The 23,170-nt window shown below is 43.9% G+C and overlaps 1 protein-coding gene across 1 annotated transcript in view; it reads right to left on the bottom strand.

The window, feature by feature from the left end:
• Positions 1-23,170, bottom strand: part of LOC147724578 (fibrocystin-L-like) — a 1,433,379-nt gene that overhangs the window by 702,696 nt on the left and 707,513 nt on the right. The window contains exons 36-38 of the mRNA XM_086966122.1: positions 15,731-15,835; positions 7,768-7,950; positions 3,742-3,912 (exon numbers count right to left, since the gene is read on the bottom strand). Coding sequence (XP_086822248.1) covers positions 3,742-3,912; positions 7,768-7,950; positions 15,731-15,835 — 459 coding nt within the window. The remainder of the gene's footprint in view (positions 1-3,741; positions 3,913-7,767; positions 7,951-15,730; positions 15,836-23,170) is intronic.

Below are 23,170 nucleotides of genomic sequence, written 5' to 3'. Positions count from 1 at the left end.
ACTCTTTGGAGTGGAAATAGTAATTTTACATCTTGCGCTATCCAATGCTTTCCCTACTGTTGCACTCATTGGAGCGGGAATAGTAATTTTTACCCCTATGCTATCCAACGCTTTCCCTACTGTTGCACTCTTTGGAGTGGGAATAGTAATTTTGACCCCTACTCTATCCAACACTTTTCCTAAACCTGCACTCACTGGAGTGGGAATAGTAATTTTTACTCCTACGCTATCCAACACTTTCCCTACTGTTGCACTCTCTGGAGTGGGAATAGTAATTTTAACCCCCCCGCTATCCAACGCTTTCCGTACTGTGGTACTTTCTGGAGTGGGAATAGTAATTTTTACCCCTACGCTATCCAAAACTTTCCCTACTGTTGCACTCTTTGGAGTGGGAATAGTAAAATTTACCCTTACGCTATCCAACACTTTCCCTACTGTTGCATTCACTGGAGTCGGAATAGTAATTTTTTAAACCTACGCTATCCAACGCTTTCCCTACTGTTGCACTCTCTGGAGTGGGAATAGTAATTTTAACCCTCCCGCTATCCAAGGCTTTCCCTACTGTTGCACTTTCTGTAGTAGGAATAGTAATTTTTACCCCTACGCTATCCAACGCTTTCCATAAAGTTGCACTCACTGGAGTGGGAATAGTAATTTTTACTCCTACGCTATCCAACACTTTCCCTACTTTTGCACTCTCTGGAGTGGGAATAGTAATTTTTACCCCTACGCTATCCAAAACTTTCCCTACTGTTGCACTCTTTGGAGTGGGAATAGTAAATTTTAGCCATATGCTATCCAACACTTTCCCTACTGTTGCATTCACTGGAGTGGGAATAGTATTTTTTACCCCTACGCTATCCACCGCTTTCCCTACTGTTGCACTATCTGGAGTAGGAATAGTAATTTTAACCCTCCCGCTACTAACGCTTTCCCTACTGTTGCACTTTCTTTAGTAGGAATAGTAATTTTTACCCCTAGGCTATCCAACGCTTTCCCTAAAGTTGCACTCACTGGAGTGGGAATAGTAATTTTTACTCCTACGCTATCCAACACTTTCCCTACTGTTGCAGTCTCTGGAGTGGGAATAGAAATGTTAACCCTCCCACTATCCAACGCTTTCTCTACTGTTGCACTTTCTGGAGTGGGAATAGTAATTTCTACCCCTACGCTATCCAAACCTTTCCCTACTGTTGCACTCTTTGGAGTGGGAATAGAAATTTTTACCCCTACGCTATCCAACACTTTCCCTACTGTTGCATTCACTGGAGTGGGAATAGTAATTTTTTACCCCTACGCTATCCAACGCGTTCCCTACTGTTGCACTCTCTGGAGTGGGAATAGTAATTTTAACCCTCCCGCTATCCAACGCTTTCCCTACTGTTGCACTTTCTGGAGTAGGAATAGTAATTTTTACCCCTACGCTATACAATGCTTTCCCTACTGTTGTACACTTTGGATTGGGAATAGTAATTTTTACCCCTCCGCTATCCAACGCTTTCCCTACTGTTGCACCCTCTGGAGTGGGAATAGTAATTTTTACCCCTATGCTATCCAATGCTTTCCCTACTGATGCACTCTCTGGAGTGGGAATAGTAATTTTAACACTCCCGCTATCCAAAACTTTCCCTACTGTTGCAGTCTTTGGAGTCGGAATAGTAATTTTTACCCCTACGCTATCCAACACTTTCCCTACTGTTGCACTCTGTGGAGTGGGAATAGTAATTTTTTACCCCTACGCTATCCAACGCTTTCCCTACTGTTGTATTCTCTGGAGTGGGAATAGTAATTTTTACCCCTACACTATCCAACACTTTCTATACTGCTGCAATCTCTGGAGTGGGAATATACATTTTTACTCCTACGCTATCCAACGCTTTCACTACTGTTGCACTCTTTGGAGTGGGAATATACATTTTTACCCCTACGCTATCCAACACTTTCCCTACTGTTGCACTCTCTGGAGTGGGAATAGTAATTTTTACCCCTACGCTATCCAACGTTTTCCCTACTGTTGCACTCTCTGGAGTGGGAATAGTAATTTTAACCCTTCCACTATCCAACGGTTTCCCTATTGTTGCACTTTCTGGAGTGGGAATAGTAATTTTTACTGCTACGCTATCCAATGCTTTCCCTACTGTTGCACTCTTTGGAGTGGGAATAGTAATTTTTACCCCTACGCTATCCAACGCTTTCCCTACTGTTGCACTCTGTTGAGTGGGAATAATATTTTTTACCCCTCTGCTATCCAATGCTTTCCCTACTGTTGCACTCTCTGGAGTGTGAATAGTAATTTTAACTCCTACTCTATCCAACAGTTTCTCTATTGTAGCATTTAATGTAGTGGGGTATAGTAAATTTGACACTTTCAGCTATCCTACGGTAAAAATATTGTAAATATTTTATTAATATTATGTTTATATATACATATGTAATAACAAATTAATTTGTAAAAAATATTTTTTTATTATATTAATTAATTATTAATTTTAAGGTTATTTCAGTAGTTTAAGTATGTTTAAGTTAGTTATATTTATTATTTAATTATTTTTTATTTAATTTAAAGCATTTTTAAAAATTCGATATTTTGACTAACCATATTTCTTACATCGATATTATTGATTCGATATTTTTGTACTTACCTGTTTGGAGATAGGAGGTCAATATTTTGGTATTCTATATTTTTACCTCGATATTTTTGTAAGTCGATATTTTTGTAAGTCGATATTGTTTCAGTGATCCGATTTTGACACTGCCTCAGATGTATTTAATCACGTAAACCAGGGGCAGTGACAAAACCGTACGCCTCCCCATAGCCCCCTCTTCTAGTTTTTTTCCTCTTTCCATGTGTGCTGCATTATGCAGCACACATAGTAAGAAGAAAAGTCTTCTCAGGATTGTGCCCCTTCCTGCAAAAAGAAACAATCCTGCATGTAATGCAGACACCCTGGCACCATGGTGGAATGGTGTCTATGTTGGCTCTAGGCAGCAATTTGTGCCCCAGAGTAGGGGGAATGGACTGGAATGCATCGTATTTCATAAATACGATGCATTCCTGCTGTTTCACATTGGCGTTGGGCAGTGCCACGAGAACACTTGCGGTGCTGCCAATTCCACGTAAATGAGGGCCATAATGATTTAAAATCAACATATTTCCTTTCAATTCCATCAGTTACTACGAATCTCTCATTAGTATTTATGAGCGGATTTTTCCTCCATCCACATGCCTCCATCACTAAATCACACAATCTGAAATAATTAGATCTGGATTAGGTGTATATTGTTTTATTTAAATATAAGACCTGCCTTTTGAAATCACTAAACTAAGGTAACCTATTTACGGTGAGGCTTGGTAAATGTGCTTTCCCTGAAAGCATGCCTGTAGTACACCAAAATAGGCACAGGCGGGCGCCATTGTTCAATACAAGAAAACTTGTGAAATGAAAATGACTGGAGGAACTACTTGCACTGCGTCTAACCATCAGGCATATGGCGTTCCCCTATACGGATGTCATTAACGTTCGCAACAACCAGCCACTAAAATGTTATTCTAAAAGCAAGGCAATACATTGGTGCATTTCTCTTTTTTGCAACAGAAACTGTCACACAAATATCGACGAAGAAGGCAACTCATTCCAAATCGAATATTATAATTAAGATTCTATTTTATCACATATATGAAATATGCATCTAGTTTGAAATTGAGGATGGGATAATGGGGCATTCTAAAATCAGTATTACCTGGATTATATAGCGCCTCGTGTCCCCCGACACGAACATGCAGCTGAGCTCTTCTTTCAGGCAGCGGCAGCACGGTGACTCTCCCTTGCAGAGAAAAGCTGTTGGCATCGCTGACTCTGCCGCTGCTGTAGTAGTACACGCCAGGGGATGTGAACTGGTATGAAAACGAACCTGAAAAATGATTGTGAGTTTAAAATTGAGCAGGTACTGACGTGAAAATAACTTTTGCATGCAACTGGCTTGGTTTAGTGTTAATGTACTCCTTCCATGACTACTTTTAAGTTCGTACCTGCCTTCTGCATTGGGAGCATAAGCCCACCCGTGTATGGCTAGCCCATTTACTCTCCAAAGCCCCTGAGTAGGAGGTGGCACAGAGGTGATGGGGATGATTGATTATCACACCCCGCAAACCCGGATGCTGGGATTCGGTATTTATCAAGTGTAATTTGCACTGCTTGCTATGATGTTAGCCCTGTTCGTATGTGATCTGAGTGCCAACTTTATTTTGACCTTTAATTACTTGAATTCCTTTGCACAGCAGTTAGAACTAGCTAACCCATCTGCAATCATGACCTAGGAATCGAATACCCTGATTCTGAGCCTGGGGGTAAATTCTAATCCTTGGGCACACTCCTAGTTGCGCAAAGATCAAAATGATATATTATGTGGCAAACACTGCCAACACCCTCACAAGATCATCCACATTTAAATGTCTGTAGGTAAAACATGATGAAATATACTGGGGCTAAAATGTCCTGTATATTACAATGCGTGCAGGTTTTGGTGTGGAACACACCGGTTCCCAATGCAATACTTCCTTTTTCTTGAGAGAACTGAGAATTGGAGGCATTTACCTTACTCTGTAAATACCTCACCAATGAGTAATGCGTTGGGTTCTAGCTGGGAAGCTTGAGAAAGGAAGGAGAATGCAGGAGGGAATGTGGAACGTAGGGTTGGAGTGTATATCTGTGAATGCTAGCAGCTGCTTTTCTCCTGGATGCGCTTCTGGCTGTATCAATTGAACTGAGAAATAAAATGTCCCTTAGTGGAACATTTGGCTCCTGTGATTCATATAACCGGCACCTTGCATCATGGTATTTCCTGAATGCGGTAACAACACAGTCCCATTCCAGCTGCAATCAGGGCTTATGATAGAAAAAACAAATTCCTTTTCTAGATATGAATCTATTTCCAAAATACTTTCATTCTGCCCTATTGCATAGAGGTGCCTGCATGCCCAATGTGGGTACTATAGATAATTTAAATACTCAATGGACAAGCATTCAGAGCACAGTGACTGGTAAGTACCTTGAACTTCCTGGCTTGGCCAATGGATCTGGGTCTTGAGGCATCAGAGGCTCTAATCAGGCCAGGCCTGGTTTCTTGTCCAGTGTTTTCTAGGTGGGCATGCATTAGCAGTTGCACACATGCTCATGTAGATGTGCAGCAGGTGGAAGGAAGAGCTGAAGAGACCACTCTTTGATAATCTGTTTCCTTGGATTTAACTTGCCTGGGAGCATGACAAAGCATAAATCATCAAACAGAGTTTGACTCTAAGCCTACTACTTAATGGTCAAGTGAAGTGCAGCAAAGCATCAGGAGCATGCTTCCTCCCTGTCTTCTGCATGAGGAAGCCCCACTGAGAGGTCATAGCTGCTGTTGCAACAATTACTGACAAAAAGGGCAACTGGGCAATGAAGGAAAAGGAAAAAGAAAAGAGGAGAACACGAGTACAGGTTGAAGCTCATTAATCTTCCGGGGTATCCAAAGACCTTGGAGTATAGGCCTCACTCACTTATTGTGCAGTGCTTCATCATCGGCGCCTATCCACACCCTGGTAGGATGATACCACCAGGGTGGACTCAACCAAATGAAGGACTCTGGGAGTTCTTACATAAAATGAAGCTGGATAAAGCAGGGATCTAGAAAAAGGTGGAATAGAACAATATATGCTCATGTTTGCGTTTCCTGTTCAGAAACAGCTTCTAACATCTGGACACATCATTACATTACAGCTGTACCTCTAACACAGTGGCTTTACTATATAAACAATGCCCTGTCCCTAACGAGTCAGAGGGGCCCTCCATCCACAGTGGTCCTGGAACAAATGCTGTGTTAGACAAGCAGCTCTGACTGATGCTGATCTTCTATCCTGCAGAGAGGGATTGCCAACTCTACTTTAGACCAAGTCATAAAGGCATGGGTCTCAGGTTAAATTAAGAGATTGGACAGAGGGTAACCTCACTATGCTCTCAGAGTAGTAGTAGTGATAGCTAGGAAAATGCAGAAATCAGATTGCCGTGGTTGGACTGTTCATTCATTTCACTATGTTCATAATGCTGGTTACTTTCCTTTGTTTTATCTGCCTAATAATCTCAAGCAGCGATCCCGATTGGGGAGCTTCCCCTAATTACACAGCCCAAAAGTCCTAAAAAGAAGGGATTAAATGCAGTTCACAAAATGTTACTCTCAGGGCCATATGTGTTAGGCTAAATTGCATTTGCAAATGCTGAAAATCGCATTTGCGATCATAATTTAGCTTTGTGCTTTGTAGGTAAGTTTAAACCTACTCGCAAAATAAGGAATTTCGATTCCTTATTTTGCGCAAGCATTTAGAGAACCGAAATTTGCGATTCTCTAAATGCTATGCTAGAACGCATCGATATTGCCTTAAGGAATCGCAAATTGCCACCAACTTCAAGTTGGTGGTAATATGCGATTTCCTTTAAAAGAGCCCTTTTTTATTTTTTCAAGGTGCCTTGTGGCACACATACATGCCTAAGGGCATGTATGTGTGCCACATGCACCTTGACATTGACATTTTTCAGCACTTTAAACCTGTCTCCGGCTTGCCAATGCAACTTTTGTGTGCAGTTTGAAACTGCCATATCAACCTAGCAAAATAATCCTTTTACCAGGATTAAACCTTTGTTTTTAATACTCATAAGCCACCCCTACGATAGACCCCTAAGCATCCCAGAGGGCAGGATGTGTTGTATTTACAAGGTTGGAAATGTGCTGTTAAGTTTAACATGTCCTGGTATTGAAAAAATCCCAAATTTAATTTTTAATATTGCATGGCCTACCTCTCCCATAGGATAACATTGCGTTACCTTATTTTAAGTCACATTTCTGAAAATGCGACTTTAAGAAAGCTGACCTTTTCTAACCACTTTGTGCAACCTGTTTCCTGGGTCACATTGCTAGTTATAGTAGGCACTTGGCTTTTGAGTATTCATTCACCATAGGCAGTATCAAAAAAGAGGGTCTGGCTTGTTGGCAGGGTGGGCTATCTCTGACTTGATAAGAGGTTGGAGCTGTCACCTACCACAGTTAACCTTGAAAGGCACTGGCTCAGTTCACGTGCAAAGGACTTCTCACTAGCCTATTGTGCCCACAGACACAGTGGCACCACAGCCGGGAGGCAAGAAATACCACTCATCTCTGTAGGGGGAATCTCCAGAGGCTCCCTCCCTGCAAAGTGGGTGCCAGGTATAACAATGGGACCCTCAGACTCACTCTTTAGTGCACTCCTGGAACTGTGGATACTACATAAAAAGAATGCCCTGCTACTTGAGGCCTTCCCTCTTACTGAGAAGGACCTGCACCTTTCATCCCAGGGTGAAGGGACTCTAAGGGTAAGCTGACTGATGTCCTGTTAGAGGTACAGGGACTTAACATACACAAAGGCCTCCCTGCATCTGCCCAGCTGACCTGCTGCTTGGACTTGCCTGAGCCCTGATGGCCTCTGATGGAGGGAGTGCTGTTCAGGTCCTGGACCCTTGGTGTTACATCAGCTGGGTCCAGCCCCTCCACCTCCTCCCTCCCCCAGCAACAGTGGATGAATATTTTGCTTTGATGTTATATTAATCTCGAAAATACAGAGAATGTTTTTTTACATTTCAGATTTGCCTATAAACTTGAGATTTAATTTGACAGTCTGCATAAAAAAGTTAAATTTTCTCTTTTCACTCTGCATCTCGTTTAAATAGTATTTCATTTTTTCATAAAAAAGTCACCACTTACCTGATTCTAGTCTGGTACCTGAACTTTGAAATCCTTCCCCATTGTATACAGTGCTTCCGGGGCCGGACACTGAGAACACGCGGTAACCCACAATGGTGGGCTGGGGTTCCCACTGCCACGTAACTGTGTCTCCTACAGAGATGTCCAGGTACGCTGGAGACCAGGCATAACCGAGTCCGTAAACTGTGCACACAAAAAAGGAACTCAGTCTTATCCTCTTTAAAATCATGTTTCCTGAAACCTACAAAGGCTGCAGCCACATTTAATTTACTGGAAATCAAGATATATTTTTGAAATACTGTTCAAAGAACCATTTCGCAATAAAAGATTAGTTACCTGAGAGCGGAATACATTGATTAGGTGTAAATGACATGCCAGCAATTCGGATGCAAACCCATTCATTAAAACCCAGCCTGTCCTCTATACTGAAATGTTAACAGAGAGGAGCTCATCATCATCTCTTCAGTGAAATCTTGATCATGCCGATTCCCAATCATAAAGAGTTACAGCGGAAAAATTCTCAAAGGGTAGTAGGTTCATTTGGCGTGGAATTAGATATGGTTTTACTGAGCTCCACAGTTGTATCAGCCTGTTTGCTATCTGGAACACTAGGCGGCAATAGAAGTTGGTTATTCTTTCTGCCCCTCTCACCCTTGAATTGTTGAAATCATTATTTTTGTGTGGAGGTTTGAGATAGTTTGATTTACAGCTGGCAAGTTTTCAGAGAGCTTATATATGGCATTTTAATGGTTTCCATGCACTTAGGAGTCACATTCAATGACCAAATGTGCAAAATGTAGTGACAATTTCTTGCGAGCCAAACCAAGCAATGAAGTCCATGAAAACACCTAAATGCAGGAAACTACACTCATCTGAGTAATCTGAGTAAACCTGTGTAGGAATCATGTCATCTATACCAGTAGGCATTCTACTCTAAGTGTTCAGTCTACAAACTTTGGATTTAAAACATACCACAGTGGTTGTGGTTGGCTAATAAGAATGTATATCTACCCATACAAACCTATTTTAGCATCATTTGGATAATAAAAAACTGAGGACAAACATAATAATGTAACCTACGTCATGCAGTTTACATGCAAGTTTTTGATTACAGTTCATCGGGCACTGTACTATATTATGATTGTAACTTATGAACTGCAAGTAGCAAAAAGATCTCTGTGGGAAAAGCAGAAACTCACTGAGCTATCCACAAAAAATACAGTTCTGTGATCTGCATGGTACACGATCTTTGCTGCACGCATATTAACACTCTGCCCTACTTTATGGTGAGTCAAAAACGTCACTACACAAAACTCAATCTCTTTCTAAGAGAAACATTATTCACTAGAGCTATCTTGAAATGTCTTTTGTTGCCTGAAAGCTGTTGGGCACACAAGGCAGCGCTATAGTAGTACTGTTAATTCCAAAGCTGAATTTGCATATAATTTACTTTTCAAAGCAGCCTGCAAAGCATGACTGACTTTAAAATGACAGCAGGCAACACAGCAGTGCACACTTAAGTGCATTAAGTCTGCTGGGCCTCTAAACCTACATGCCCTATTATATACTAGGAACATACAGGCAGGTTGTCATATTAATTGTAATTAAACCTAATTACCATATGCCTTTTGTACAGAGTACTGGTTCTGAGTCTGGCTAGCATGGGGGTGATCAGGGCAAAAAAGATGACTAACATACAGTTTTAATTTAAAATGGAACAATGGATCTGACTGTCTGCTGTTTGTTTTAATAGTCCCCTAGAAGTTGGAATTTACATGAATACTGTCTGTTTATGATGAGGACCTAAGTGTTTTAACTTTGTCGGAAAGTCAGATCACTTACCATGGTGTGAGAAATGACTAGAGAAAAAGTGTTGAATCTGAGCTTTGTCCAACATAGTGGCAGAAAAGATGTGGGTGACAATTTCCAAATAGTGTCAATGTGCATGTTATTGGTTCTGTTTGTACACGACCACGGTTTCTAAATTGTCTATGGTATTCTCTATCATTGAGTTTCCCCTGTGATTCATCTACTTCCACACACAAAAAGACGTAATCTTGTTCACATAATTTCAAATAAAAATTCAAGATGGCCCTGTGTTTTCGCTAAAACCATCATGACAACATTAACAGTTATAAAACTATTGCCATTTTATCACTATTCTTAGTTTCATAGCAAAGCCTCATCATTCTACCCAGTGATTTAAAAATGTCTTTGGCCATGCATCCATTATACTTTGGGAATGTTTTAGTTTAAGTATCCGAAGAAATGTCACTGATTTTGCTCTGAAGGTCAGGCTCTAAATTGCTACTGCCCCATGGTAAGTAATCATGCATAGGTGGGAACGCTTTCTACTACCTAGCCCCCTCCTATTGGCAACAACGCCCCAGCCACCTCCGGATATGCCCCGACTACCTACTCTTCTGTAAGGTCCTCAAAACTGAGCTTTTCTGAAATCCTGTTCTTTTCCTTACTGTAGCTCTCCCACAGTGCGGAGATACCCCTTCAGGCACTTTATAAGACATGAAATAAATATAAGGCAACATAAGGAGGAGGTAATTATATGCAGGAAAGCATTCTACCAGAGGCAGCAAAGTAAATTAGTAAACAAAGATATTATGATATAATTTGGCCATCGTCCATTTTGGAATGGTAAAGTATACAAAATAGATGCATTATGCCACACTGAGAGGCCCTCTTGGAATGTTATACCAGATGGCCACCATGTGTACATATGCATCACATACACATGTGTGAATATGTGTTGTGATGCACCAGAAAAATGTGATGCGCCAATGTTGAAATGCACTGGCAAAGCCAATAGGTCTCAGTACTTGGATGGAGACTTTTGCCTTTTCCAAAGCTTGTTTAAAGTGTGTTAACAGTTTTATATATAAGAGATGCATTTCATTTGCTAACATTTCATATTTTGTTAAAAATTGAAAAAATAGTATCCATCAAGCGTGCACTAAAAGACCAATTTGAGTTCAGGGTTTCAATCAAAGCGTCACATCATTTGTTTGCACTGCACCTCTCCTTTGATGAATTTATACCTATAGGTGGTAAGTGTTTACATCTGGTGTTAGCCAAGAGCTTTTGATTTTACTAAAATCATATGTATATTATGCTATAATATGTTTTCAGTCAGATCTCTTTGTCCCTTGTTCTGTTGTTGTGTCATTCACATTTTGCTTCCTGCCTATAAAGCATACTGCATGGGACTATGGGTCAGCCTACTACAGTCACTGGCTAACTTCACTTTAAGTGACTGTATTTTGCTCTTTCACAAGACATACATCCAACCACAAGGTAGTTCCCTTCAGGTCTAGTTCTTTTGTTTTCGTTTCATTATTACTTTTGTGTTGCCTTTGTGTTTAAATCCTGATGTCATTGCAGCAAGCTTTCTACCAGCTCTTCATGTTGCATTTTATGTAAACACAGGGCACATTCCAACTTTATCTGTTCCTGTTTCCAGCTAATGTTGTTATAAATTTGCGTGGGGGTTTATTTGACTGCGGCCATTGCACAGAATACCAGATTGTATCCATTTGAAACTTTTCCTTATAAAGTTATTCTCTTTTTAGAATGCATGCAAAGACTTGCATTTATAACTGTACTTCTGTATGTCATGCTGGAATGTATTCTAATTGAGAAGTACAGTTATATTTTTAGCCACTTTAGTATGTATGTCCTCCTTGTATGGCATTCTGCTTTGCTTTCAGTGTTCTTTCACTCCGTGCTTATATAGACATTTATCTATGACATTACAAATTGAAGGTGTGCATTTTATCTAATTTCCTGTCCAATCTAGCTTTCTGTAAGTCTACCAGTCTGTTTGTTAATCTGGCTGTCTGTCTGCTTACCTATCCATCTATCCATCTATCCATCCATCCATCCATCCATCCATCCATCCATCCATCCATCCATCTATCCATCCATCCATCCATCCATCCATCCATCCATCCATCCATCCATCCATCCATCCATCCATCCATCCATCTATCTATCTATCTATCTATCTATCTATCTATCTATCTATCTATCTATCTATCTATCTATCTATCTATCTATCTATCTATCCATCCATCCATCCATCCATCCATCCATCCATCCATCCATCCATCCATCCATCCATCCATCCATCCATCCATCCATCCATCCATCTATCTATCTATCTATCTATCTATCTATCTATCTATCTATCTATCTATCTATCTATCTATCTATCTATCTATCTATCTATCTGTCTATCTGTCTATCTGTCTATCTGTCTATCTGACTGTCTGACTGTCTGACTGTCTGACTGTCTGACTGTCTGACTATCTATCTATCTATCTATCTATCTATCTATCTATCTATCTATCTATCTATCTTTGCAACCCTATTCATTTGTCAAAATTCACTTTTATATTTCTAAAAACAAAGTTTGAGTACTAGTATGGCTGCAGAATGTAGCTCAAAGAACTGCATTCAGTGCAGAGTCATATGACTAATTAAAAGGTTCTGGAGCAGCATATTTAGGCTCCACCCTTTCACTTTGCAGAAGTGCAATTATATATGCACACCTGCCATTTTATTTACTGTGTGCCTTAATATTATTAGCACATGACACATTTAAACACATTAATGAAATGTATTAACTGTAGAACTTAGAGATGTATAAACGTGTGCACTAATGTTCAATTTAAACATGTAACATGTCTCTTTTTTCATGTTTTACACCTACACTTCGTCACATTTGTTTAGGTAAACATGTATTCTTTTGCTCATGTTTTGGAGTTTATTAAAAGTTACATGTGTGCATGTATAATCATAAAATCAAAATGCACATTAATTGCTTAGTTGAAGTTAGCCTGACCAATGGCCTTAATTCTGAAATTAATTTTGCTTGGTCTGCACAAGTTTAGAACCGTATTGATTTTTTTCTCAATATTTCCTTTTTCTCAGTTGCTAAACATGGTTCCTTTGTGTAGTAATAATAAACTCTTGTTGGTATAGGCAACACCAACCACTGTGTTTTAAATACTGAGTTTGTGTTTTTCTAGACCAAGCACACTCAACTTAAAATGCTTACCTGTATGGATGACATGCTACACCTAACCTTTGTAGTAGCCCCATCGCCTTATGTAACATTTTCTATACATTGATGTAATCTTGCGATTCAGTGTCCCTATATAATATGTGTGTGTATGGATAAGTAGTTGTATAAAAGAGTTAAAATAAAATAAATATGGGTAAGGGGCTTTGGAGAGAGGAGAATTCAGAAAAGGGGGTGGTGATGGACAGAGTATCTGAATTAAGCAGAACACTCCTACCCAGTCAACAGATCAGGGCTTGATCCATCACCGTTTTTTAGCTCACTGCACCATCCCAGCTGAGAACCTGGCTACATGCAAATTAGTCTGTCCCTGGCCCAGTGCATCATGGGAACAGGGCAGACCAAACTACCAAGCCAATTCTTTTACTGGAAAGTAAACAAGCTTCCGGGGACCGGTTTCTGGCATTACAGCCGTCTTCGGCCCGGCTTGCTTGAATCCTGATGGTGCAGTGAGCAAGGAACTCATGTCTGAGCATACCCTTCCACGCTTATGGTGGACAAAACGATTCAGAAAAGGGGGTGGTGATGGACAGAGTATCTGAATTAAGCAGAACACTCCTACCCAGTCAACAGATCAGGGCTTGATCCATCACTGTTTTTTAGCTCACTGCACTATCCCAGCTCAGAACCTGTCTACATGCAAATTAGTCTGTACCTGGCCTAGTGCATCATGGGAACAGGGCAGACCAAACTACCAAGCCAATTCTTTGGAGAGAGGAGGGGCACCATTGGGGGTTATAGTGAGAGAATCAAATGAGAAAAAGGTTATTTTGGGAAGGGAGTGCTAACCAAGATTGTCACACTTATGCTGGCCCTGGACAGCATCATTTGGCTGCCCAGCAGCATTTCACAATGAGATAATCGCAGTGTTACCCACATCACTGGGGAAGGTGGTGTCTGCAGTAAACTTTTTTTATCCAACTGGAACAGAGAATCACTACATATTTATACCACTGAGATCTCACTTATGGTCCAAAAGTACAAGGTAGTATGCGACCCGTGCACCAACCATATTTCAGCGCCTCGTTTGAGGTATACAGTGCTGTAAAAATGCAATTGCAATGGAACACAAACAGATCCTGTTTGAGCAGCTCTGGTTGTCTCCCCTGAAAAAAAAAGAATGTGAATGGGCAGTCAAACCATTAGTATTGACTGCATGGCACCCATTCAGGATAAACATGCAGCCCAGGGAGGTTCAAAAGTGATCCTTTTTCCAAAGTTCAGCCATGCAATCTGCCCTTTTTTCTAATCTGCATAATTTATTTTTTAGCTGGACTCCACTGCACAATAGGAGTGAAAAAAGTGCAGATTCTTCCATGCTCACACTTTAGAAAATGTTCCCTTTTCACTGGGTATGGGTGGAAATTGTTCTCTGACAGAGCTGATGCACCTGCAGTCTTACTCATTCTCTGCTTCATATATCTGTGACATATTTTGTATTTTTAGAACTGTCTTTGCTCTACTGCAAACCTAGGGAATAATCATAGAAATAGGCACACCTCAAAGAGACAATGCACAATTATTTTCTGCCCATATGTGCATGGCTGCATTAGTTAAAGTCAAAAAATAAAAGTCATATATATGCACTATGGCAATTTTTCTTTACATTTGGAAGACTTTGAATTGTTAACACTGGTCATCATGTGGGTATATGGTGCTTCTTAAAGTGCACCTTATTCAGAATCTTTTCAGAGATTTTCATAAAGGTATTATCTTTCCTTGCTGCAATATGGCCCCCATTAAAGTACGTCAGAAAAGGGTAGGGTATATAACCCATCTGAATGGGTTAAGCCTAAGCCATGGCCGCAGCACAGAGAGCAGTTTTCACACCTCATCCAAGGCCTCTTTGGCAGGCCATGTGGCAGGCAGGGTAATGCATGATGGAGCTTCAGGCAAGGAATATATGACTTTCTAAAAGATCCATTTTCTTGTACATTTACAAAATTCCGACTGCACCATTTATTTGGATTTTTAATAAATATTGAAAAGAGTAGTTGAATAAACTTTGTAACTTGTTCCAATGTAAAGATCCAAAGAATAGTATTTTAAACGTACTTTAAATTTTCTTATAGAACAAGCCCCATTCTTATACAGACAAAGTATCTTTTAAGGGCTAGTCAATATAGGAACATGCCAACCGTAATATTTAGCATTTACTACATTTAATCACTGTCACTCTACCATGCAAAACCTTACAAGGAATTAGTTATTTATTCTTTTGGGTTTCCTGCTGGCGGAATGCACTATTTATGTCTGCAGGTTTAAAAGGTGCAGCAGTCAGGCTCTACACATAGGCCTGAAGCCAAATTTTCCTTGCCAGCCTAGTAGATGGCACAATATGTGCTACAGTCCAAGGATGGCATTCAACTTCTATGGAATATGGTATTTCCTGCATCAAATAGTAGAGCCTTTCAGGGAACCTAAATGTGCAAGTTGGACATTAGCCAATGTAATCCGGTTTTAGTGGACAGATCACATACACTGGGGACTGGACTAGTGCCCCATTGTTCAATGTATAAAGAACAACAATACCAGTCATCAAAACAAAATTGGGGTAACCCCGCAAAAAGAGGCATTCTATTAGAGCTTTTGTTTTAATTAAATAGTTAATTAAATATTGTGAAGGTTAGCTGTTATTCTAACAATCAGGATCTGACTGATGGATAAGAAATGATCAAGGAATGCTATATAGCCAATGATCTATCCAGAATAAGTCATTCAAAAATACATTTCTCAACCCACGTAGTGAGGCACTGACATGTAGTAACCTACTTATGAAACATTATGTTTTAGTTACAAAACAATAGTGATTGATTAATGATGCCTCCTGTTTCTCGTACTAGAAAACTAGAAAACAGTACTTACACAAATCTCTGCCGTTGTTGGTGACTAAGTGTGTTTCTCTCCTTGACTGAACAATACATTCCAAGCTCCCTGGTGCAGAGGAAATAACTTGGCATGGTGTAGAATCTGCAATGCATAAAGTGATTAGAAGAAATAGTGCAAAGAATTGTTATTTGACTTCTTCAGGTAAAAACAGTCTACATTCTGAGACTTTCGAGCTACAATTGTAGAGAAGGAACACCACTAAAGAACAACCAAAAACTCAATGACCAAAGTTCACAACAATCTAGATGAGAAACATGATAATGTAAATTTGTTTCTAAAAAAACTGAACTTTTTTATCTATCAGGTATTTATTAGAGATCTTGGTGCTCGCCTTTTCCAAAATGAAAATGAAATCAAAACAACATAAACATTAGAAACGTATCAAACAGTATACAAGGGAATAAAAATCTATGAAGAACCTATTATGGTGAGAATGAGTCTATTGTGAGTATGGCCGGGATGCCCGTCACCCCCTCCCAACACAATCCCCAAGGATGGGAAGACGGACGCAGGCTTGAACTTTTGGAAGGCGGGAGGGAGTCACCCTCCCGGCCGTATTTATTAAAATATGAAGCAAAATTTAAAACATTAAATAAAAGTTTCATAATCATGTACAATTTTACATTTATTATATTTCGATGAAGACATGTTCTTTGGCTAACCTTAACAGATCTCTAATACAAAGGTTTCCTAGCCGAGTCTAACATCCTGCAAATGCATACATTCTAAATTAAAATTGTACATCCTAGCATTAAGGGCCAACGGCAAGGTCTTAACCAGTGTCAGATCCCTACTACCAAAACTCTCGCCCTCACGGTGTGAGTGGCGCATGCGCAGAGGACTGTACCCTCATTGCCAACTGTAATTTCCCTTGTCGTGGTGGGGGCCCCCTTACCACTCGACGCCATCTTAATGGTCGTCCGAGTTCCCGTGTGAGGTATCTGTAGGAAGGACAGCGTGGACTCCCCCCCCATTCCCACACTCTCTATCCGCCGTCGCGGATATCCGGCCCCCGGGAAATTAGTAGGAGGGGCATATAGCCGCCTCCTCCCTGGGAGGGGCCTATGGCCATCTCCCCTTAGGCGACCCATCCGTAATGGGTGCCGCCTCCCCGTGGGAGGGGCCAATGGCCGCCTCCCCCCAGGCGCTCCCATCCATTCTGGGTGGCGCCCCCCTCTAGGGACCTTGAAATTACTGCTCACCGATCATGACCTTACCGCCCGACCAAAAAATAAATACGACAGTTGTTTACCTACTAAGGAAGGAAAATATTCAGCATGACTAATTGTATCAAGACTGTTTACTCCTAAAAAGAAAAACAGTATCCTACAGACAGAAGACACATACTCAACTTAAACATTCCTTTACTTTTCTACAGAGGAAAAAAGGGCCTAACACAGCAAAACTTTATTACAAAACGAACATTGCCATCAGGGGCTGGTGGGTGGGTCAAAATTGCTGCTTGTTCCGTCGAGGGCTCACGAGCACGAGTGGGTGCAGCCTTCAGAGCACAGGAACAAGAGGACGCTTCTTCGGATTGCCGCTCTATTTATTCTTCTGCGGGAGGGCGTGTACCCTCCTCGGGTACGCCTACTGGGCGTGGCCCATCGGTGTAGGTGTCTAGGACAACCCCTCTTGGGCAGAAAAAGGCGCGCCCCGGCTACGCCGCTTCGGGCATACCAGCCGAGACACCCCCCCCTTCCAAAATGGTTTCCCGGGAGGATCGGGGCACCCAACCATACGTTCGGGGGGACCGAGTGGTCGCCCCTTTCCATATGGCCGGGATGCCCGTCACCCCCTCCCAACACAATCCCCAAGGATGGGAAGACGGACGCAGGCTTGAACTTTTGGAAGGCGGGAGGGAGTCACCCTCCCGGCCGTATTTATTAAAATATTAAACAAAATTTAAAACATTAAATAAAAGTTTCATAATCATGTACAATATTACATTTATTATATTTCGAGGAAGACATGTTCTTTGGCTAACCTTAACAGATCTCTAATACAAAGGTTTCCTAGCCGAGTCTAACATCCTGCAAATGCATACATTCTAAATTAAAATTGTACATCCTAGCATTAAGGGCCAACGGCAAGGTCTTAACCGGTGTCAGATCCCTACTACCAAAACTCTCGCCCTCACGGTGTGAGTGGCGCATGCGCAGAGGACTGTACCCTCATTGCCAACTGTAATTTCCCTTGTCGTGGTGGGGGCCCCCTTTCCACTCGACGCCATCTTAATGGTCGTCCGAGTTCCCGTGTGAGGTATCTGTAGGAAGGACAGAGTGGACTCCCCCCCCATCCCCACACTCTCTATCCGCCGTCGCGGTTATCCGCCCCCCGGGAAATTAGTAGGAGGGGCATATAGCCGCCTCCTCCCCTGGGAGGGGCCTATGGCCGTCTCCCCTTAGGCGACCCATCCGTAATGGGTGCCGCCTCATCAGTGGGAGGGGCCAATGGCCGCCTCCCCCCAGGCGCTCCAATCCATTCTGGGTGGCGTCCCCCTCTAGGGACCTTGAAATTACTGCTCACCGATCATGACCTTACCGCCACAGGCCGGATAGTTGACCGACTATCCGGCCCCCCCAACTCCTCCTAAAGGTCATGCTTCCTCAAACCCCTTAGCCATGCTATGAAGTCTCCTATGAGTAAAACATTCCCCTCCCGGGACAGGTGAACCCCATCATTCAGATACATGTGATCACCCCGAATACACCCATGAGGAATGCTATGCAACTGCGCAGAGCGAAACAATCTACCAATTTTATTGTTTACCCTCTTCACCGAATAGTTCAGTGCTGACACCGAAAGGCCCCCCGCCATACTTTTCTGGGAATCATGTGGGACCAGGCAATCGTGCACCCCGGGATTCTTTTTGCCAACCAGCTAACAGCAGACAAAACCTGTTCAAACAACACTCGTCTACCCAGTGTCACCAAGTCATTGCCCCCCAGGTGTACTATGACTACAGATGGCGGTGACCTTTGCCGCCCTAAGAGACCCTCAACAAATTACTCGAATTGGTCAAAACAGAGCCCGCCCTTCCCATGGAAGGCCACTCTGTACCCGTATTCCCCAGCTGCGCGAGTCGCGTCACCTGCTTTGAATACGTCCCCGGCGCGCCTCACGTATGAGTGGCCCACGACCCATACCACTCTCTCTCCAGACGGTGATCCTTGACCGCTGGTCTCCTGGTGCTGGGTCGACTGCAAATTCCGCCCCGCGTGACAGGCTCGCGAAACTGTAATTCAAACAAAAGACAAGAAGCGTGAGTGCATGTCAATTGATCTTTACAACATGTGCAATCGCACATACCTTTTGAAGCAATTCGAGGACCATCGTCCCAACTGTTTCACTTCCTCCGCACTCTGACCCCTGGCTGTAGCCTCAGTAGCAGCCCCTATCCTAAAGGAGTGGGTCCCAAAATCGCACAGGTCCATGCCCGCAGCAGCGATTGTCAGTGCTAGCACCCTCTGGAACTGAAACCTCGTCAGTGGGGTGCCATCCTTGTGCCTCAGCAAACTCCCCCCCCATGTAGCCGCCCTTAGTGCCAAGTATTCCTCTATACACTTTATCGGGCACGTGGGGGACCCTCGCGCGCGCTGCACGACAACACTATTTCCCATAGCCCCCTGGTCGGTCTTGGACCTGGCTATCGAGACCACCATCGAATCACCCCTAATTTGGACGTGATCCCTGCACAAGCCTCCCTCAACGTCTTTCTTATTCCTTGCGACCAGTTCGCTCACCCGCATAGCCCCATGGAACGCTAATGCGAAAGCTGCCCGGAACAGAACTGCTTCGAAATGGGAGGAGCACGTCTCGTCTAGTTTCGCTACGAGTAGAGACAACCTGTGTAAGCCAATCGGGCGCCTCGCATCTTGCTTGCGACACTCGAGGCACTGCCAGCCGCGAAGGGCCTTCTTAACCAAAAAGGAACCCGTTGGGTCTTTTATGCCATGCACCTGCGCCATGAATGAAATGGCCGCCCTATGCCTACTGGCCGTTGCCGCTGATCGGCCTTCTCTGTGCAGCACCACCAGGAACCCCAGGAAGGATTCCTCCTGACCCCAGTTCTGATTCCCTGTCGGACCCAAAAAGGTGCAATAGGAATGAAACGCTCCTTCGTATGCCTTCCTTGTCCTGGGAGCTAAGCTTGCTGCCACGAGGTCTTGTAATCCGGGGCACCGATTAGCCAAAGTGCTTCGGGGAATGGTGCCACCACTAGGTCCGCTGTAGGTAGATAACCCCTGAACGCCTGCATATGTGAACGAGAGAGTGCATCAGCTGCATGATTCAGTACGCCCGGCACATGTTTCGCCCTGAACTGTACATTCAGTCTCATGCAAAGCAGCACAACTTCTTTCAACAATCTCAAGATCCATTTGCAGCGTGCTGCCTGTTGGTTAATGCATTCAATAACAGTCATATTATCAGACCAAAACACCACTGAGCGGTCCCTGAAGACGTCTGGCCATGCCATCAGAGCAACCCAAATGGGGAATAACTCCAAGAACCCAATGTTACCTGTGAGACCGCTGGAGTGCCACCACGTCGGCCATGTTTGCGCCGACCATCGATTACCCGAGATGGCGCCAAATCCCACGCTCCCCGCTGAGTCAGTCCACAGACCTAGTTCATCTGAAGACGCTGGCGGCTTGTTCCACACGACTCGACCGTTGAAGTCCGCCAGAAATGCCAACCAAATGCGCATATCCTGGCGAACCTCTGCAGACAGTCTCGTACGGTGGTGTCCCTCTTTGAGACCAACCATAGCTTGTGCAATAGAGCGTGAGAAGGGGCGGGCCATTGGTATCACTCTCAAGGCAAAGTTAAGTTGACCCACTGTTTGTTGTAACTGGTGCAGGGTCACCTTCTCCTTGCCCAGGCATTGCATCAAGGTAGCCCTAAACTTGTCCACTTTTTCCATCGGCAAACGGAAACATCCCTCCACTGAATCGAGCTCAATTCCCAGAAACTCTAGTGAAGTAGATGGTCCAACCGTCTTACCTGGTGCCAATGGGACTCCAAACTCCCTCATGAGGAAGCAGAAGTCATGCAGCGCCTGCGCACATTTCGTATCGCCGGCTGCTCCTAATCTAAAAAACAGCGGAACATTTCAAAATAAGCACAAGAAATGGAGCAACCCATAGGCATGCATTTATCCATGTAATAACTCCCTTGAAATGCAAAACCTAGCAAGCCCTGATCCTGTGGGTGTACCGGGAGCAACCGGAATGCCGATTCGATATCTGATTTCGCCATCAGCGCCCCGGGGCCCAGGCGATTCAACATGGCCACGGCATCCTCGAACGATGCGTACCGCACCGAACAAACTTCTGGATTAATGGCCTCGTTCACCGAGGAACCCCTTGGAGCAGACAGGTTATGAATAAGTCTAAACTCCCCTGGGTCTTTCTTCGGGACAACCCCTAACAGGGAACAGATGAACTCCGCCACCGGCGGGCGATGAAAAGGCCCTGCCACTCGCCCTAAGCTGACTTCTTTTGCGATTTTTCTCTCTGCCACGCTTGGGTTGTGTTGGACAGATAACTGGTTTTTACAAAAGGAGTTCCCTCGAAAATCCCCCGCCGGGATGTGGAAGCCATGTAAGAATCCCTTCCTCAACACCCCAGCGGAGACATGATCAGGGTATTTGTTTAACCAAGGAGTCATAGCCATGAGATCAACGGGTGTAGGCAATTGGTCACAACATTCTACCTTACTCCTGCTTGGACCCTCCCTTTCCTCCCGCCCCGTTATTTTTCGATCTACATGAACTCTCCGGGTGTGAGGAATTCCCACAGCCGGCACATGCATGTTTGAACCTACATGTTCCTTGCTGTCTGTTACAGTTGCCTCGATTGAAGCCCCAACAGACCCCCCGCTTTCAGCCATTCCCGCCCGTTTTCGGCTGGTGAACGCCACCGGCGCCTGCTTGAAAGGGCACCGCGGGCTTTTGGCGGAAGACCCCCGACCCACTCCCGCCCGGCAAGGATGTACCTGCCGCCCCCGGCAGGAGCTGCTTATGCCATGAGACCGAGTCGAGGCAGTCCCATGTCAGAGAGGCATCATATTCTTTCGCTTTTCGGAATTTCATGTCATAACCTTTCCATTCCTCTCCCTCATACATTGCATACAAATCCATAATACGAGTTTGATAGCAAGACAGTTCAGTTAACACCTCGGGTTTACGTTCCCCCATCACTGTAGTAAATATTGCAAAGGCCTTCGCCCAATTCGTTATCGTTTCATCCACCCTGAATTCCGCCATTTTTGCGCGCCATACGCTCGGGTGCCACAAATCTTTCTGGGTTTTAGCATACTCCATCTCGCGATGGTCAGTTAATAAAGAAAACATATTGATATATTTGTCTCCCCATATTAACTCTTTCGTGGCCATAGGGATGTGCTGTGCCACCCTCTCCCGCCTTGAGGGTAATGAGCCCTCCCCCGCCATTGGCAAAGCGAGCTTACCCGGTTCGGTCGTTGTTCCCGCCGTTTTCTCGAGACCAACTGCTGGTCCTACCAGAGTCACCTGTGGGGAAACAAGAGGAAGATTCGCCTTTGCGGCATCTCTCGACTGCCGCAATTGCTGGATTAGTAGCTTGGCCTCTTCAGCCATGTCTCCGGGTGCCTTGGCACCCCCTGCTTTATTATTGAGCCATGCGGCCAATGGGTGGCCAATTCAGGAGGCATATCCTCATCGTTAGCGGGGGTAATCACTACCGGGATCGGTTGACCCGCGTCCGGGACTGGTACCGGGTTGCCTGCCGGTGTGACAGGGGTGGCCGGGGGTACCTCTGGGACCGGAACCTCCCCTGAAACCGCCCTCTTCTTGACCCGCTTCCCTCTGCCCTCGGGGACGATTCCCGGCAAGGCCGGGCCTATTACCTTCTTAGGTTTACCAGGATTGCTCAGTGCAGCCAGTTGCTTTTTGACGTCCGCCAAACCTCGACTGATCGATGGGACTTGTCCGAGTTTCCGCTCCATGCCAGCCATTCGGTTCATCAACAGGCGTAGCACCTTATCCGTCTCGGAACCCTTTCCTGCTTTCTTGCCAGCCATGGTTTCGATTTATCGGTCCCTTAGACGATCAACGAGGTCCTGGACTCTTCGCCTTTGAGTAACTGAAAGAAAAACACAAGAATTAAATGTTCTCAAAATTGCTGCTTGTTCCGTCGAGGGCTCACGAGCACGAGTGGGTGCAGCCTTCAGAGCACAGGAACAAGAGGACGCTTCTTCGGATTGCTGCTCTATTTATGCTTCTGCGGGAGGGCGTGTACCCTCCTCGGGTACGATTACTGGGCGTGGCCCATCAGTGTAGGTGTCTAGGACAACCCCTCTTGGGCGGAAAAAGGCGCACCCCAGCTACGCCGCTTCGGGCATACCAGCCGAGACACGCCCCCCGCCCAAAAT

This window comes from Lissotriton vulgaris, chromosome 4_1 (genome assembly GCF_964263255.1).
Source record: "Lissotriton vulgaris chromosome 4_1, aLisVul1.2, whole genome shotgun sequence".
NCBI classification, from domain to species: Eukaryota; Metazoa; Chordata; class Amphibia; order Caudata; family Salamandridae; genus Lissotriton; species Lissotriton vulgaris.
Note: the sequence above shows the minus strand (reverse complement) of the source record. Positions and strands in the feature narration are given on the sequence as shown.